A 16,796-nucleotide genomic window follows, 5' to 3' on the forward strand; every position below is an offset into this window, starting at 1 on the left:
CTCCAGGTCCGAGAGGCTCCCCAGACCGAACCACACGGCTCGGTGTGACGGGTGCTCGTTGGGACCCGGCTGGCGGCAAACCAGGGCCTCGCGGAGATCCAAGAAGGTAATGATGGCCTGGACCTCCACCACAGCGCGGCGACGGGCCTCTCTTATGCACGGGTTCTTGGCTGTGTCTACCTGGTCCAGGTGAGTGAGAAGACTCTGCAGCTCGGCTTTGGGTCTGAAGCTGAGATCTCCCACCACACAGTGTCGAAGGACGCCCTCTCGCAGGTGGGAGACATGAGCTCGCACGGCCTCGATCTCACGGATAGAGTTGTTCTGTGCCAAGTCATACCTGGAAAAACAGGTGTAGTAAGCACTTATTTTATAATAAGACAACCAATTAAGATGTCAGGTGAATCACAATATAGCAGGTAACATAATAAAACTTTAGCAATTTAAAAGGTACAATCAAATGACCAAAAATAGGATGAGTCTCTGCTATCGCTCTCAAACTGACTGCTCTTAATATACTGCTTTAAAAAAAATCATCATTTTGGTACAATTTAGCTAAAATTCATTAGGACTGAATTACCAGCCAGCCTCAGGTCCTTCGAATGACAGTGTGCCATCAAAATAAGCACAAGTCAGGTAATAAATGTGTGCTAAGATCAGGATCAACCTTTAAATGGATTATTTTTGATAGGTTCCTTATTGTACTCAGTTTTAGGAAGGCAGTTGATTGTTTTTGATAGGTTCTTTATTGTACTCAGTTTTAGGAAGGCAGTATTGTTTGATTCTGGTTAATGCTGAAATGTAAAACGAGTGCATAAAAGCATAAACATGTTTTCTATTTCAGTAAGGTTTCTTAATGTTATGAGGCTTTTAGTGGATTTCATGTAAATCTCAAAACAGAGTGGTACTTGAATCTGTGCTCGAGGCTGCTGTACTGCTCAACATAATGGAGTACACCGAAGGCATACTGCCCCTGAAAAATGGTAATTAGTGATTCTCTGGTGAAGTGACTCCAATTCACTGCCCACTGTGCAGATTCAAGTCAAAATGAAACAACAATCCCCGGTCCCTCCCACAATTCAACATCTACGCCGGTGGTGCAGTAACAGTAGTACATGTACAGACACATTATGAAGTAGCCTAGAGAAAGGGGGCTGGATCTACTGATCCAATATGAAATAATTTGATAATCAATTAACCCTACATCTCAATATTTACTGGTTTTCTCTCTTTAATAATGAAAGTCCATATGTTTGTTTCAGAACTGCTGCTCACAAAACAAGATCTTATCTTGGACTTTGTAAAATTATAATAGCTTTTTCCTTATTTTCCAAATTAAAATGGTTAATGGAAATTGATCTTTATTTGCAGCCGTAACCTGCACAGCTCCATCCTGTGTACCTACCTGCGTGTGTCGTCTCCCTCCCCCTCCAGGTCCAGATGTTTCAGCAACCCGTTTATCTCCTCCACAACCTGTTTCCTGTAATTTCTGATTGCTGCATTCCCAGAAACATCCAGCGCATCCAGCTCTACCTGCATTTCGGTCAGGATTCGTGACAGGTGGGCGCAGCTGTCCCTCCCACTCAGGCCCATGAGCAGAGCCACCAGCTGACTGCGAGCCACGCTCACCTTCACCATCACCTGGTTGATGCAGTGCACCGCCTCATGGGTGTCACCAGAGAGCGGCAGGGAGAGGGTCTGCTGCTGTGTGCGCCCTTCGATCACATCCTGGACGGCACACAGACGTGTCAGCGCCCGGTAGCGGGCTTTGCGGAGCGGCACCCTCCCTTCAGTCTTGATCTGGGTGAGCCTCAGCACGAGCTCCTGCAGTGCATCCACCAGCTCGTCATTTATTTCAGCTACCCCACCGGCACGTTGCGGTGCCACCACACGCCCATCCACTAGCTGCCGCGCCTTGTCACTGAGCTCCTCGATGGCCAGACGGGATGGATGAGTGGCGTTCTCCTCCAGGTACCGCAGGAGGCCCTCCACTTCCTGTGCTGCTCTCTTTCGTGCTCCCTGCAGCTCCGGTTTGCCCTCCGTGTCCACCTGGTCCACCTCCAGCAGCAGCTGCGTCAGCTCGCGCTCCAGGCGCTTGTAGTCGCGGTCGTTCTGCAGACCGCTGAAGGTGCAGACCTGAGGCCCCAGCGAGGCCACCTCCCTCTGGACCTCATACAGCCGCATCATGGCAGGGTGCTGCGGATGACACGGCTGGTGCGGGTTAATCTGGATCAGACTGATCTGGATTTGGAAATCCCATGTTTGGCTATTCAGGATCAGGTAATCCATTATAAATAATTATAAAAAACACTCTCAGCTCTCAGGAGGCGGATTTCAAGTCTGGCTTTGGTTTATTGTAGTGAAAAGCTTGATAGGCAGCCTGGTGTCTTTTTACTTTATCACTGTATTTCTGGGTTGGCATCATGTGGAAGAAAAAGTATTTCTCCACATCTCTAGTGGGAACAAAGCGCACAAGATGAAAAGGCCTTTCTAACATAACCTTCTGACACAGCCCTGAAGGCTGTTAGTGATGCGTCTCAGACTGTCGCCCACTGGCAAAGAGGAAAAGACAGATGAAAAACAATCGGTCGAGGAGTATATCTCCAATTTGCAGACACTTCTGTCAAGAACATGTCACAATCCATCCTGGGTGCTACAGCGGCATTAAACATCAAAATAATCCATCGACTGTGTCCTGACGCTCCACTACTGTTCTGTCACTGGTCTCCAGCATCGACTCGCTGAATCCGCAACAACCATTTGGTACAGCTTGTGAGGTTTGCTCCTAATTCACTGCAGCCTTTTTGTCAAACTGCACAGCGATGGAGTCTGTCTGACTGCTGGGTTTTTGAAGCTGGTACCTCTAATAATACTAAATGTCTGATGCCAATATTCTTATTACACATATAAACATTTTTGACAGGAAATGTTGAATTATTAGAGAGCCACTGACTTTTCAGTCAAAATAGCACTTGGTATTAATACATGCTATTAAAGACACAAAGCAACTACAAACATGTTTGTTGTTTTTGCATCACTTTGCAGTATTAACATGTCTCTATAATTCTGCATCCTTGCTGCGCGTCACTCTTTAGTCATTTTATGTCTGTCGTTTTGCATCTCCATGTAGTTATTTTGACTGATGATTTCCCTAGCCCCTTTCAGACATGCAATGGAACCCTGAAGTTCCCCAGACATTACCCAGTGGGTATGTTAGAAGGCAAATGTCTGAGTCAGTTGATCCGGACATTAGGCGGACTTTACTCTCCCTAGTCCACATCAGGGCCGAATGAGGTGGAGTGAGCCTGTGTGAGAAAACGGTGTACAGTCTGGAGTATGTTCAAAACCAGCAGGCAGAGGAGTCTCTTCTTCACCTTGACCTCTTTTGTTGGGCCTGTTCTTATTTCTTTTTAGACAGAACTCAGATCAACCAAATGACAATCCAGCAAAATGCAAGAGAAGAACAATGTCCACAGAATGTTTCATGTGAAAATCTGCCTTACCATTTTACATGAAAAAAAAAATTGGGTTAACCTGCATTTCATCTCAACAAACAAACAAACAAAAAAAAAACACCTGCATGAAAACAAATTAGGTTAACCTGCATTTCATCTCAACAAACAAACAAAAAAAAAACACCTACTCAGTGCACTGCTGTGCACTTCTATCAGGCTTGATGGCTGACATGATGGTGATAGCACTCTAATCCACATGAAAAGATCCCACCTCAAACCCGGAACCTTCTTGCTGTGAGACAATCATATTTTTGAGCCAAAATGCCAAAATGTGGCTGATTCCAGCTTCTCCGATGTGACGATTTGCTGCTTTTCTGTTTTACATCATCGTAAACTTAATTTTTAGTTCTTGGACTGACATTTTTGAGACCTCACTTTGGGCTCTAAACCTGGTGATGGCATTTGGACTATTTTCTCACATTTTATAAATCACACAGATAAGTAGAGAAAATGAATGGCACATTACTCGATAAAGAAATGATCATCAGTTGCAGCCGTAGATCTCATTATGTGCCAGGGGCCCCCTGACCCTTTTTCCCATGGACCTGTGCCCACAAGGACCTTTCAGCCTACTGATATAAAGAATGACCTCAAGCCTTAAAACAATTCTGCTTTGGATTTATAAAACTGAGATAAACAAATCAGTAAAAATGTTGAGGTAATTCTTCCCACGATTTCCAAAAATGCTCAGCCTACATTGAAGCAGACTTTCTCTGTGAGGTAAATGGTAATAAAACAGGATAAAGATAAAGAAAGGATCTGCGTTTTTACAACGCAACAGCTCTGGGAAGAGGAGGCATTGTGAGACAGGCTGAAGTCCTGGTGCCTGAAAGCATGATGTGATTGTTGCAAATAAATGCTGTGGTACACAATATGATCTTTTGTTGTTCACATCATTGATAACACTTATTAGAATAGACAGGATTGTGTATTAGCACTCCCTAAAGTACTTTTATGCAAGAGGATGAGGGGTAGGGCATTTCCAGAGAAGGGATTGAGCCATGCCGGGCCAGGGTTTACAAGTGTAAGTGTTTATTAAAATAATCTGAACAAAATCTATGCCAGCATGGCAAACACCTCATCTGAGTTGGATCCAAGAGGAACAAGAAAATGGACCGACTTCCGGCTGATGCGATGGTCTTCAAGCTAAGAATAGGTTTTGTAGTAGGAATCAGCCTCCCCTCCCATGACTCACACACCATGAAGGCTAAGTGAGCTGGAGGTAACATGCAACCAGCACACCCTGCTTAAATCCTCCCCAGGTCGTTCAAACACCCTCAGGCTGCCTGCTCCGGTCCTGCGCGGCTTTGCGCATTATGTCACCATGGAAAATTCTGTTTGGTCGCCTGGTTGCAAAGGCATCGACCTCGGTGTGAATAGGCTCATTACCTCGGCTGTACCCGAACCACCAAATACCACACCACATCCCATGCACCTTGAAGCATCTCCAGAAGCTTTCAGCTGCATTCTCACACCCGCACACAGACCAGTGTAGCAGCCATATCTCGCAGCATCGTTTGTCTCACCTTTTCAAAACTCCGAACACATTCGCGCACATTTTTACAGATGTCCGTTTCCATCGGCCAAAGCGGGATGAGGGGAGACTGGCATCCAAACGGATAATCCCAGGATCAGAGATTTCGATGGAGGCGGTGATACCCCGGTCCGCTTCCGCACCTCACGTCGGACTGACTGCGGTCGGGCTGGTGTCGCCCCTCCCACAGACTCTCTGAGGGGGCTTCCTCCACCCAGTGTCGCTTTAGAAATACTTATTTAAAATAGAAATGTTACTGAATCTTACAGAATACCTAAATAGACGTTTTCAATCTAAACGAGGCAGCACCCGAACCCATCTTACCACCTCCGTGTAAATGCCATTGTGTGCTCCAAGCTAGCCTACCGATGATCACCTGACTCTGCCCCACCTTGGCAAAATATTTTCAGCTTTTTGGTCATAATACATCAACTCCACCCTCAGCACTTTAACAGTTTAATTCTTACCTGCATAGCCATAAAAAAAACTGCGGAAAAAACAACACCTCCTGTGATTAAAGCTAAACATTAGCCTACCTAGCTTCTACCTCCTAGTACTTACTTTCCGGCTCACGAGTATTCAACTAACAAGGAGTTTGTCTTTGTTGAATAACGTTGAATTAAAGCCGCTTTATCGAGGTTTCTTTGACTCGACAAATAGAAACTGTCACTGAATGTTTAGCTAACGTGTTATACACCGATATCGACACAGAATAAAACATATAAACCTGTTATCTTGCCGATAACCGACTTAACTGTTCTTAATGTATAAGTTTTGGTCGTCCAACATTGGGTGCGTTGCATTTCCTCATGACGCCGTGCCGTTATGTTACGTAACATATCATAGTAACGGATCTATTCAATAACAGATGCATAGTACACAATGAAACAGTATGGCATATAAATTCTGAGGTAAAACGTAGTAAAATAGAGTAGTATGATTCAAGTACAATATAATATATAATAAATAGAATCTATTAAGTTACTGAAATGTGATGCATTGATGTCATGAAAATTACATTATTAAGTATGTTTTAAACTGTGCTATATTAACCAACATATGTTATTCAATGGATTTTAAACGTTCAGAACAGACTACAGATCACAGGGACCTGTGAGACACTGCATGTGTGAACTGAAGGGACATGTTTTATCTTTGTTTTCAGTACTCTGTGTTGTTATAAGTTCAGCCGGATGGCGTTCCAGACTTAAAGGAGCCAGCCATAAACTCTTTCCTGCCATATATTGTGAAGATGAATGGACAACATATTGTTTATTGTCTGAGGGGTTATCAGGGCAAAGCCTCTCAAGTTCACTTTTCCTGTTTGAATTTTCTTTTCAACTGGATTATGTGGTGGTTAAAAATAAATCAGATTCCAGAACAAATATGTAATAGAACAGTATGTACTTCACATATAGACATTATTTGTACTTATTTGAGCTGAGTGGTTATGGGTTCATTAAGTACATGTGAGTTGGACGATGTGAGTTGGAAAACAGGAACAAGATGTTTCCTGTTTTCGAAGTACATCTCAGGGTGTTGTCTCCCGAAACTGGAGACTGGAAGCTAGGTTCAGAAATAGACGCAACAGCATAAAATAGGGAGCCTGAGAGAGAGGGAGAGTGAGGAGGACCATGCTGCAGTGAACAGTAGACGATGTACCTTTTGGGGACCCAGCCGGCTGGAGAAGACGCTGACTGACTCGGGGTCGACAACCAATGACCTGACTGACTAGTGCTCTGACAATCTTCTTATGCTTTATCTATTCCATTGGAAGAGGAAAGTCTCTGTTCTCTGTTCCCTAACTACAAGATTATCTGTTTAAATACTACTCTATTCAGAATAATTGTAATATTAAATGATCCTGTAAATTGTAATGGTTTGTCTGAATTAATTTAGTCGGTATCACACTCTTGCCACGACAATTAACGCCTGGGATGCGTCTTTGGGGAGTTCCCTTTGTCCTATATATTGTGATGTTTAGACTAGTTTATTCAGACAACTCTGTATGCTCATGCCGACTTGTCTCCTTGCTGCAAGTAAACCAATCTCTTATTGAAAGATTCCAGTGACTTCGTTGCTTCTTTGAAAATTCTTTTGACAATTGTTCAGACCAAAATCTACTTGAGTAATACGAGTCCTTGACTGAAAAAATTACTTTCTTTAAAAAAAAAAGTGAAAATTGCCAGTTCAGAGATATTCTGGCCTTTGTTGGTTCAAATATTTTCCAAAACTGAGTTTCATGTTTCTATGACTTTATCGCAGCAACCTTCTCTGTCTTTTCTTGTTTCAAGCTACAGACAATAAACAAAAATATCCTTACTGCAGTGACTCATTTTAATCTGTGAATAAAATGCTGCTTACATGTTACTACATAAAAAATAATAATTTGATAGTATAGCAATATGTTTATGCAGAGCCCATTATGTGTGCATAGTGAATACTTTTACTTTTCCCAGGATAATATATAGGTTATCTCAAAAGACTTCCTGGTTAAACAAAGGTTAAATGTATTTTAAATACATTTCACCAAGAACACGTACGCTACCACTTAATGTCTTTTTTATTAAAAGTTAATATTTCTAACTTAATTTTATTTACATGTTGTCTTCTCGTATTTTGTTTTCAAAGCATTTTGAAACGCCTTTGTGCATAAAAATGGTAAATGGACTGTATTTATATAGCGCTTTTCTCACAGTGTGTTGCTCTGGCCAAAGCGCTTTACAAAAGATCATACACTATTCACCCATTCACACAGCGAAGACGACAGGCTGCCACACAACGGCACTAATCAAACCACTGGGAGCAATTTGGGGTTCAGTGTCTTGCTCAGGGACACTTAGGTATATGAGGAGACCGGGGGCCTATTTCAAGAAGGAGGTTTAGCAAACTCAGAGTTCATACAGTGTTTGGTGTAAGTAATTACTAAATAATGTTAGTATTGTCATTATTTGTCACTTGTAAAGTAAGGAATGGTTCTTAATTCTTCAATAATTGAATGAGTAACTTCAGTAATTGCATAAAATACCGATTTTTGTACGAATTAAAAGTGCAGTTTTATGTCTACCCTTTCTTAAAATTCCTATTGTGGTTGATATGGGATTTGTAAAGTAATGATTAATAAATAATCCAATACGTTTTATGGAGAGTAATTATTACATTAATCAAAATACTTTTTTAAAAATTGACCCAACACTGATGTAATAATATAAGAATTGAATTTTAATTTTCATAGAGGTGCATGGATGGGAATATGTGTCCCATCAATGCATCCAACCACATTAGGAAATCCTGAAGGGGATTCTAATTATTAGTTTATTTCCAGAGGTCACAGCATGTTATTAACTGATCATCATTTTTCAGATTAGCCTTACTGAAACGAATTCAATACCACTAACCTGCAATCCTGTGAAACTCCTCTTTAATGGCTCTGAGGGGTTTGTGCCCAGGAAACACAACAAAAATGTGCAGAAAGCGCTTGAGGGTGAGGCACACTTTCCGAACTATTCTACATACAGTGGCCTTACTAATGTGCTCTGCATCCCCGATGTTATAAAGAAAACTGCAGTTTGCAACAAATCGTAACGCAACACAAAGCATCTGCTCGGATGTAAGAGCACAGCCACGATGGGTGATGTGTCTGATGTATGGGTGGATAAGATTATTGATATATGTTATGGACTCTCTAGAAAAACGGTACCGCTCAAATAAAAATACATGGGGATACTATACAGATAAACCTGCCTGTAATCTAGCCTATTCATTAATTGTTCTGCTCTGAAATGCTGGGGTTGTGTTACCATTATACAGTGTGCACAGCAGCCTATTTGGATGTAAACCATAAATGTCATGTAAATATATATGATTATTTAGGTTTACATCTATGTATAATACAGTAAAATACGGAATTGCTTTTATTTGACTAAAATATATAAATACGTCTCTCCCACTACAGAATAGAACCGAACACAGTGAATATAAACTGGGGAGAACCCGCCCGACAGGCTCCGTCCGGGGCTGTGCCGGGGACCATTTGAAGCGCACCCTTTTCTGTTACTGGATTCACGTGACAGGGCTGCGGGTTGTGCACAGAAGGACGACGTGAGCTCCTCGAGAAGACCCGTGGACTGACAATAACAGGAGGATGCTTAGCTCGGTAACGGATACCGACTCGATGTAAACACGCCATTTAATGTCGGTTAATCAAAATGGCGTCCCGAACAGCAGCAGCAGCTATGGGCTGTTTAACATGGAGGAGTTTCACCCCTGTCACCCTCCATGCTCCTCTTCGACCACACAGCTTATCGGCAGTGAGCAGTCGCTTCTGCAGCTCCAAACAGGCAACCCAGCAGGACAAGATAGCACAGGTTTGTACAGTAAATGGTAAATCTTTTAAAACGTTTATGCAGTCGTTAATATTACACCGCTGCAGGAGATTTCCGAGTTGAATGACTTCCGGGGAGCGTAATGTCAGCTACAACTTATTCAAACATTCAAGATCAAGGTCAAAGTGTTTATTTGTCATATGCACAGGTAGGAAACGTGTTTCCCTGCACAATGAAATTCTTACTTTGCAGTCCACATGAATGCCACAAAATACAAGTGAAATATAAAGTAGATGAGCAATAACACAAATCTAAGGCACTTTAAAGCAGCAGGTGAAGGGAGCAAATAAAAATACAACAAGAACACAATATAATGCAGAGAGAATATATGGTACGTGGGAGTCGTGGAGTGTAAATACTCAGCAGTGAGTGTGGAATATGTGCATGTGCAAAATGAGTATGTAAACAGTACAGATGGAATTACATGAGGTAGATCCTGAGTCAGCTGTTTAGGAGACTGATGGCAGAGGGAAAGAAAAGAGTTTTTCAGTCTAAGCATTCAACATGTCACTCAAGTAAAAGGACTTTCTGATAAGGTGCATTTATAAAGGGTTTATAAGCTGTTATTAGTGGCTTTATTAATCGCTAATCATTAAATACTTAGGCTTATACATGGGTTATAAGCCATTAAAAAGACAAACGTTTGGGTTGCCAGGTTGTGGAAAAGTATGAATAACTGTGAAATGGAAGATGCCTGGAACCAATAGGACTCTTCCTAGAAGGGTCTTGGTTCGTAAGGCAGCCAAGAACCCAACGGTCCCTCTCATAAATGGAGAACCTGCCCGAAGCAGGACCGTCTCAGCAGCTCTCCATCACACAGGCCTTAATGTCGAGTGGCTGAACAGAAGCCACTGTGATTAAAAGGCAGATGAGGCTGCTTGGAGTTTGTCAAACTGAAGTTAAAGGACTCTTAGAGCAGGAAGAGAAATATACGCTGACCTGAGGAGACAAAAACGGAGCTCTCTGGGCTGAACTCCAGGCGCTGTGTCTGAGAACACCAGGCATTGTTCATCATCTGCTAATACCATCCCTACAGCGAAGCATGGTGGGGGCAGCATCGCGCTATGGGGGCTTCTCAGCAGCAGGGACAGGGAGACTGGTCAGAACTGAGGGAAGGATGATTGCAGCCAAACACAGAACAGGGCTTGAAGAAAACCTGAGACTGGGGTGACAGTTCACCTCTCAGCACCACAGTGACCTGAAGCATGCAGCTAAGACGACCCTGGAGGGGCTCCAGTCTCTGAATGGTGAGGGGCCCAGACTTGACTCCATATAACATCTAGAGAGTTCAGACGTTTTCCATCTAATGTGATGGAATCAAGGTGTGTGTGGAGTTTGTAGAGACTCACTCAGAGCACAGAAGCTGTAATTGCATGCTTCTAGTACAAAGTCCTGAATTAGGTCAGAATATATTTATAAATGATTTCAGTTATTGAAACAAATGTCTTTTAAGTTGAGTGCAGATTGATGGGGAAAAACAAACTTTATCCATTTGCAATTAAATATTGAGCATAATCAAGTCTGCAAATTGTTAGGTGTCTGAATCATTTGTGAAGCTGCTGTATGTTTTAATTTGTGTATTTACAGGATTTCAGTGACTTAATGAACCATTGTTTTACAGTTGTGTGTACCTGTGCTCTGGTCTCTGAGTCCTGGATTGTGTTTGTTTCCTCACTGCTCTTCTCATTGTGCCGTCTGGTTAGAAATGATAAGCAGACTCCTGTAAGTCAGCTGCTTTTTAATCCACCTGACCTCCATCTGTGTGCAGATGTCTGCTGTTGACTCGCGTGTTAAAATGAAACCTTTTCCTTCCTGACAGTTTTACAGAGTGGTACCCTGCCTGCCAGGGGGTTTTGTGGAGAAAAAGAAGCAACCTGAGGATGAAAATGTTTGTATTTAGTAGATATACAAGTTTCAATTAGTTTAGGAATCCAAATGAGAGCTGTGTTGTATTAAGAGGTTAAGGGAATACGTCAATTTATAATGTTGGAAGTGAAATCATTTGAATGGAGTCTAAAGAAGTTGTATATATATATATCCTCATACTTCTTCCTTAAAGGGGCATTAACTAAGATTTTCCACCCAGTGACAGTGGGGCAGGACATGGTGTCTCTCAGCTATCAGCTCACTTCCAAACACTTTGCTGGAAAGAGGGAGAAAAATATTTATATTGTGTGTTAAATATGAGTGTGAGCAAATTTCTGATAATGTATCATCACTTGTGCAAATAGATGAGCTCTGGGAAATGGGGGTTAACGTTTTTCACTGTTTTCAAACATTTTATAAGCAAACAAAAAGGTTAGTTACAACCCTTATCTCCGCTGTTGAGAAGGTTTTTAATTATTCCTCAGGATGGATGCTGCCAAGAAAACGGCGCCACAGTGAAAAGCTGAAGTTATTGGTAATATCTCACCTCAAAAATCGTACATGTAGGTAACAAGATGCTTTACATGATATTTCTGGTTCTTCTTTTAGAAGTCTACCTTCAGACCAGCAGCCAGCTCCACACACGACTGGGTCGGTCCACCAAACCCTCTGTCAAACCTGCCGTTGATCATTTACCACGTGCCTGAGAACGAATCAGAGCTGGAGAAACGGCTGAGACACCTGAGGCAGGAGACGGAGGACTGGAACCACGACTTCTGGACTAAGCAGAACCTCTCATTCAGCAAGGTTAAAATGTTTTTTCAGCTGGAACAGAAGTCTGCAGTTAATGTAGATGTCTTTTTAATCCTATGCTCTGCTACAGGCGGGTCAAAGATTCGCAGCATAATATTCACAGAGGAAATGCAAAGTGATGTGGTGTCCTCAAACAGTCCATTACATTTAATTTACAGTGATCTGGACGGGGAAATGAGATGTATGAGAATCTGGAGCCAGTGGCTGGTTAATATTTGATCATTTGTTATTGAGCCAAAGTGACAACGTTGCTAATTATTTTTACATCCATCAATGAATAATTACCTACTTGTTTCAGGACATCTTCAGGGAAGGTCGCTGGTTCAGTCCCTGGGCAGGCAGGGTTAAATCTGGGTGAGACAGGTGACAAAGCAGTGCTCGCCTCACCCTCATTAGCACCACGCTGGTGCCCCAACTGCTCCAGTGCTTGTACTGGGCAGTGTCCAGGTGTAACTGTGTGAACGTGAACAGTGTGTCCCTAACCAGATGAACTGGAGCGAAGCCCCTGAGTCAGCAGACATCACCCTACTGATGTGCCAGAGTCTGTACCAGAGCTGTAGCTGAGCAGAGAAGGATTAATATCACATTAGCATTTTCATCATTAATAACCAAGTCTCTAATGAGAGTGAATGTTCGTGTCCTCTGCCTGCTGATGTGGGAAAAGTTCTCATTCTGACCAACAGAGAGCAGCATCGCACACAAGACTTTATTGTGGCATCACAAATTGGTAGCTCACACCAGTGATTAAATAGCCTACCATCAAAAACAAAAACAACTTTTTTAATTCCACCAGGGGCAATTAGTCTGGGATGTCAGCTCATATAGGACACACACATAAAGCACACAGAATGACATAAGTGACACGAGGAGAGTGGGGTTGGTGAAACATGGCGTGTTTACTAATCATATAGAACAACTTGGCAAAGCAGTTACAAGCAGATAAAGGATAAAGACGCCCTGAAAGCAGCAAAGGAAGCTCATGAAACAATACATGACCACGTCAAGCTAAAATATTTGTCACTAGAGTTTGACAGTATTTAATATAGAATATATTTTTAAAACCAACTTTTTTATTTTATAGAAATATGTTGCTGCTGAAAACATTCTGGGTTGATGTATTCAAAGAAATTGGTGCTATAGGAAAAATATTATATATTAAGCCTGATTTCTGTATTTTATATGGAGGGGTTCGGTCAGTGTCTAAACAACAGCATAACAAATGGTTGTCTGTTGTGTCTACTGTTGCCAGAAGGTGTGTGAGAGCTGAGAGAAAGCATCACTCCATCAGTTTAAGACTGGTCTGCTCACTTGTTTAAAATGACTGAACCCTTACATTGTGCTCTGTGCTCACTCTGTTCCAGCCTTACTCTGAAGAGAAAGAGAAAGGAATATTAAATTGTTTTAGATTGTTAATTTGTTTAGACTGAAGTATCTATTTAGGTTTTTAATTGTTGTTGTTGGGTTATTGTGTTACATGTTGGCTCTGTGTTTGCATATTTTATAAAATCTAAAGGAAGAAACATGCCAGGTTTTGTATGCTTCTTGCAGGAAAAGGATGCTTTCATCATCTCTCAGCTGGAGGCAAAAGGATTGACTCTGCGTGACGAGCAAGGTGAGGACATGCAGCTCTTCTCTGTATATTTATCCACTGGTGGAGACTGTTATGAAAACCAAACATTCTCCTGCATTCAGGTGTTATGGAGAAAAGAAGATTAACTTCCTGAAGGGAATAAAACTCCTGCAAACTGCTTCTGCATTAGGAATAAGTTCAAAATGTATGAGCCGGTTTTGTCTGTCAGGCCCCGTTAGACTCTAAAACACTTCAAAAACATCTGATGATTGTAAAGAAAACTTAATGAGAGTCTAACTTGGTCTGCGGTGTCTTCTCACTCCCCCTCAGGACGGTGCCGCTCTCTCAACAGTGAAGAAATGGCAGTGTTTTACAAAAGCTTCCTGGACAAAAACAGAATACGACATGCAAATTACAACAAGTGAGTTGTTTTGCTGCTGGGTATCTCCCATGGCACTGCTGGCTGGGTGGGTACATTTTCCTCCACGGGAGCTGTGGGCTTTAACCGACACTGGTATACAGTTTATCACCTTGTGTATAGACAACAAACGGGCTCTGAAAAGCTTGGTGTGAGTTTACATTGCAAAGTGGCTGATTTGTTCTTAGGCTGGTGAATCCTCCTTACAGAAAAAGCTCTTGCACACACACACACACACACACACACACACACACACACACACACACACACATCACTTCTGCAACAGCTTTTTTTCAGTGTGGGATTTAAATTTTTCATTCTACAACTGCATCGTTGTTACTTCTTTTAATTGTCTTGTCAGAGTAAATCAAAGAAGAAAGAAACTTTTCCCCAGGTATACTGCGTTGTTTGCTCAGTTGTTGAAAATCTTTATAATGAGCATCCAAAACAAAAAAAACATAAGTCTTGATAAAACAATTTACTCTGTTCCTGGCTGCAGTATTATTGGACAAAATACAGATGATTTTTATCTACATTCAGTTAAAATGTCAGCTTCTCAGTTATCATTTATGTGCTACCAACATGAATGAGGTAGCCATCCTTCTAGGTGTTACTGTTCTTCTTCTGTCCAGTTTTTACATTTTTGGCTTCACATACAAACTCAAAATGAGCTTAATTTCTTATATTAAGCTGTGATTATTTCTAAAATTGAATGACACTTCATATGTTGTTGTTTATTACAGTGCTGCTGAATGTGTTAAAGATGCATTTAAATTGAACATAATTCATCTAATTCTTTTCCCCCTCCTTTTCATAAACAGGGAATGGTACAGAAGAAACCTCACCATAACGTTGCTCATGGCCCGAGTTGCCCTGAACAAAATGTGGAGGACTGTCACTAATCGACAAAACAGCAGGAAAAACAGCACTCCTACCACCTGAGAGTAAACTATATTTACCCACTCCTCTGTCAAGTGTTGAATTTGTTTTAGTGCATTTTACTCTTATTTGCGTGTATTTTTGTATTACCATCTCTTTAAGTCCTGATTTGTGGTTGATTTTAATTAAATCTTAAGTGACTTGGAGACGGACAAGAATCACCATTTGTGTTTTCATTTATTCAGTCTCTACATGTTTCTTCTAATTACACAGGAAAGGATTAGAAGCTTCCCATGAGCAGGGCATTAACCTGGAACATCAATTTATATAAATGTCTTCCATCCATCTGTTATCCACACCGCTTATTCCCTTTTTATTGCCATTCATCATCATTTTGAAGTAATGTTTGTGATTTTCAACATCTTTTTAAAGTAATTTTGTATCTTTATGGCAATTTTTTTTACCATTGAAGTAGTTTTGTGTATTTTTATGGTCATTTTTCTGTAAATCCTGTAAAAAAATGTAAGTCATTTTTGATTTCTTTGAAATAATTTTGTTTTAATGACAATTTTTGTCTTTATGATTGTTTTGAGTCTCTTTTGTACATTTTAAATGAGCTTTAAAACAGAGGGGGCCCGGGGGTCTCTTGGGCCCCTGGGCCGGTGCCCTTTAGGGCAGTCGGTAATCCATCCTTGAGTTTTGCGTTAAATAAATCTGGCTGCTCGACTCGCGCCACAGCTTCCTCTTTAATCCGGGCAGGGGTGACATCATTACCCAGGAAGAGTGGGGGGTGCATTGGGAAACGCCATTTTCGCGTTCCGCGCAGTCAGTGTGTCATCTAGCCAGTGTGGACCAGCGAGCTGCCACCTTCAGGGGCGACTAGTCAACTTTTAATTTATCTCCATGAAACCGCTATCGAGTTAGTTTGACGGGGAGCGTTCCTACCGCCATGGACGTACAGGAGAACAGCCTCTTCTAGAATGGCTCAGTCTAAAGCCAGTGTTTGACAGATAGGCGGCTAGCTGTGTAGCTAGCTAGCTGGTCATCATTAACGGCGGCTGATGCAGTGACTCTCAGTCGGCGAACGTATCACAGCAGCAGGCGGATGCAGTTTGGAAATTCTCATTTATAGCTTATATTTTCACGATTATCACCAACCGCTGTCGGTCAAGGGAACAACGCCTCCATCTGGAAAATACGTGATTTAAAAGGCAAAGAGGCAAGGAAACGATTGTTACCGTCAAGCTACACTGGCAACAGATGTCCTAGAGAACGGTAAGGAATGGCTCCGTGTATTTCTTGGAATTGTGTCGTTTAGCTAATCACCCACGTCCAGACAATTTCACATTTTATCGTGTTTCTTGTAGTGTCATTCTGTTGTGCCTCAAGAATTTTAATTATTACACAATTTGTACGTCAGTGTTTTGCAATTTAAAGAAATTTCCCGCTTTGCCTTGTGTTAACGTTGTATGTTTACCTTAACTGCAGGAATTAGACGCCTTAAGCTCATTTTAATTTTCATTGGGTGGTAGCGCCGAGTTAGAACCGTCTGACAGGAAAGTACTGACCGACTGGTTCTACAGGTTAATCCATGCATAAAGCAGGATAATAGCATGAGGCAGTGACAGACACGGCGAAACGTGACTATCAACCCTTTGGAAAAAAAAATTGGTGGAGAGTTCCTGCCTCAAGTGGAGGAGTTCAAGTATCGTGGGGTCTTGTTCACGAGTGAGGGAAGGATGGAACGGGAGATTGACAGGCGGATCGGTGCAGCTTCTGCAGTAATGCGGTCGATGTACCGGTCCGTCGTGGTGAAGAA

General features: G+C 41.9%; 3 protein-coding genes across 9 annotated transcripts in view; 2 read left to right on the forward strand and 1 right to left on the reverse strand.

Annotated features, from left to right (window-relative positions):
- The window catches only part of bag5 (BCL2 associated athanogene 5), a 3,712-nt gene extending 1,501 nt beyond the window's left edge, over nucleotides 1-2,211 (reverse strand). Inside the window, exons 1-2 of the mRNA XM_020588705.1 lie at nucleotides 1,403-2,211; nucleotides 124-337 (exon numbers count right to left, since the gene is read on the reverse strand). Coding sequence (XP_020444361.1) covers nucleotides 124-337; nucleotides 1,403-2,184 — 996 coding nt within the window. The 5' untranslated portion in view covers nucleotides 2,185-2,211. The remainder of the gene's footprint in view (nucleotides 1-123; nucleotides 338-1,402) is intronic.
- A 6,828-nt stretch (nucleotides 2,212-9,039) lies between these two features.
- coa8 (cytochrome c oxidase assembly factor 8) lies at nucleotides 9,040-15,192 on the forward strand. The gene is made up of 5 exons (XM_020588706.1): nucleotides 9,040-9,413; nucleotides 11,907-12,104; nucleotides 13,659-13,722; nucleotides 14,011-14,101; nucleotides 14,920-15,192. Exons 1-5 carry the CDS (start codon nucleotides 9,255-9,257, stop codon nucleotides 15,038-15,040), a joined length of 633 nt encoding a protein of 210 aa, XP_020444362.1. The 5' UTR covers nucleotides 9,040-9,254; the 3' UTR covers nucleotides 15,041-15,192.
- Nucleotides 15,193-15,704: 512 nt separating this feature from the next.
- Nucleotides 15,705-16,796, forward strand: part of klc1a (kinesin light chain 1a) — a 33,867-nt gene continuing 32,775 nt past the window's right edge. For 3 of the 7 annotated variants that reach the window (XM_020588712.1, XM_020588714.1, XM_020588713.1), the window contains exon 1: nucleotides 15,707-16,252. The gene's annotated coding sequence lies outside the window, so the exon portion shown is untranslated. Of the gene's footprint in view, nucleotides 16,253-16,796 lie in introns of all 7 variants that reach the window. The other 4 variants (XM_020588707.1, XM_020588708.1, XM_020588710.1 and 1 more) reach the window with 2 other exon arrangements.

The sequence above is a fragment of the Monopterus albus genome, unplaced genomic scaffold (genome assembly GCF_001952655.1).
Source record: "Monopterus albus unplaced genomic scaffold, M_albus_1.0 scaffold601.1, whole genome shotgun sequence".
NCBI lineage: Eukaryota > Metazoa > Chordata > Actinopteri > Synbranchiformes > Synbranchidae > Monopterus > Monopterus albus.

Coding starts and splice junctions, on each gene's coding strand:
- coa8 (XM_020588706.1), top strand. CDS start 9,255: ATGGCGTCCCGAACAGCAGCAGCAGCTATGGGCTGTTTAACATGGAGG. Junction 13,723..14,010: donor GACTCTGCGTGACGAGCAAG/GTGAGGACATGC, acceptor ACTCCCCCTCAG/GACGGTGCCGCTCTCTCAAC. Junction 14,102..14,919: donor CGACATGCAAATTACAACAA/GTGAGTTGTTTT, acceptor TTTCATAAACAG/GGAATGGTACAGAAGAAACC.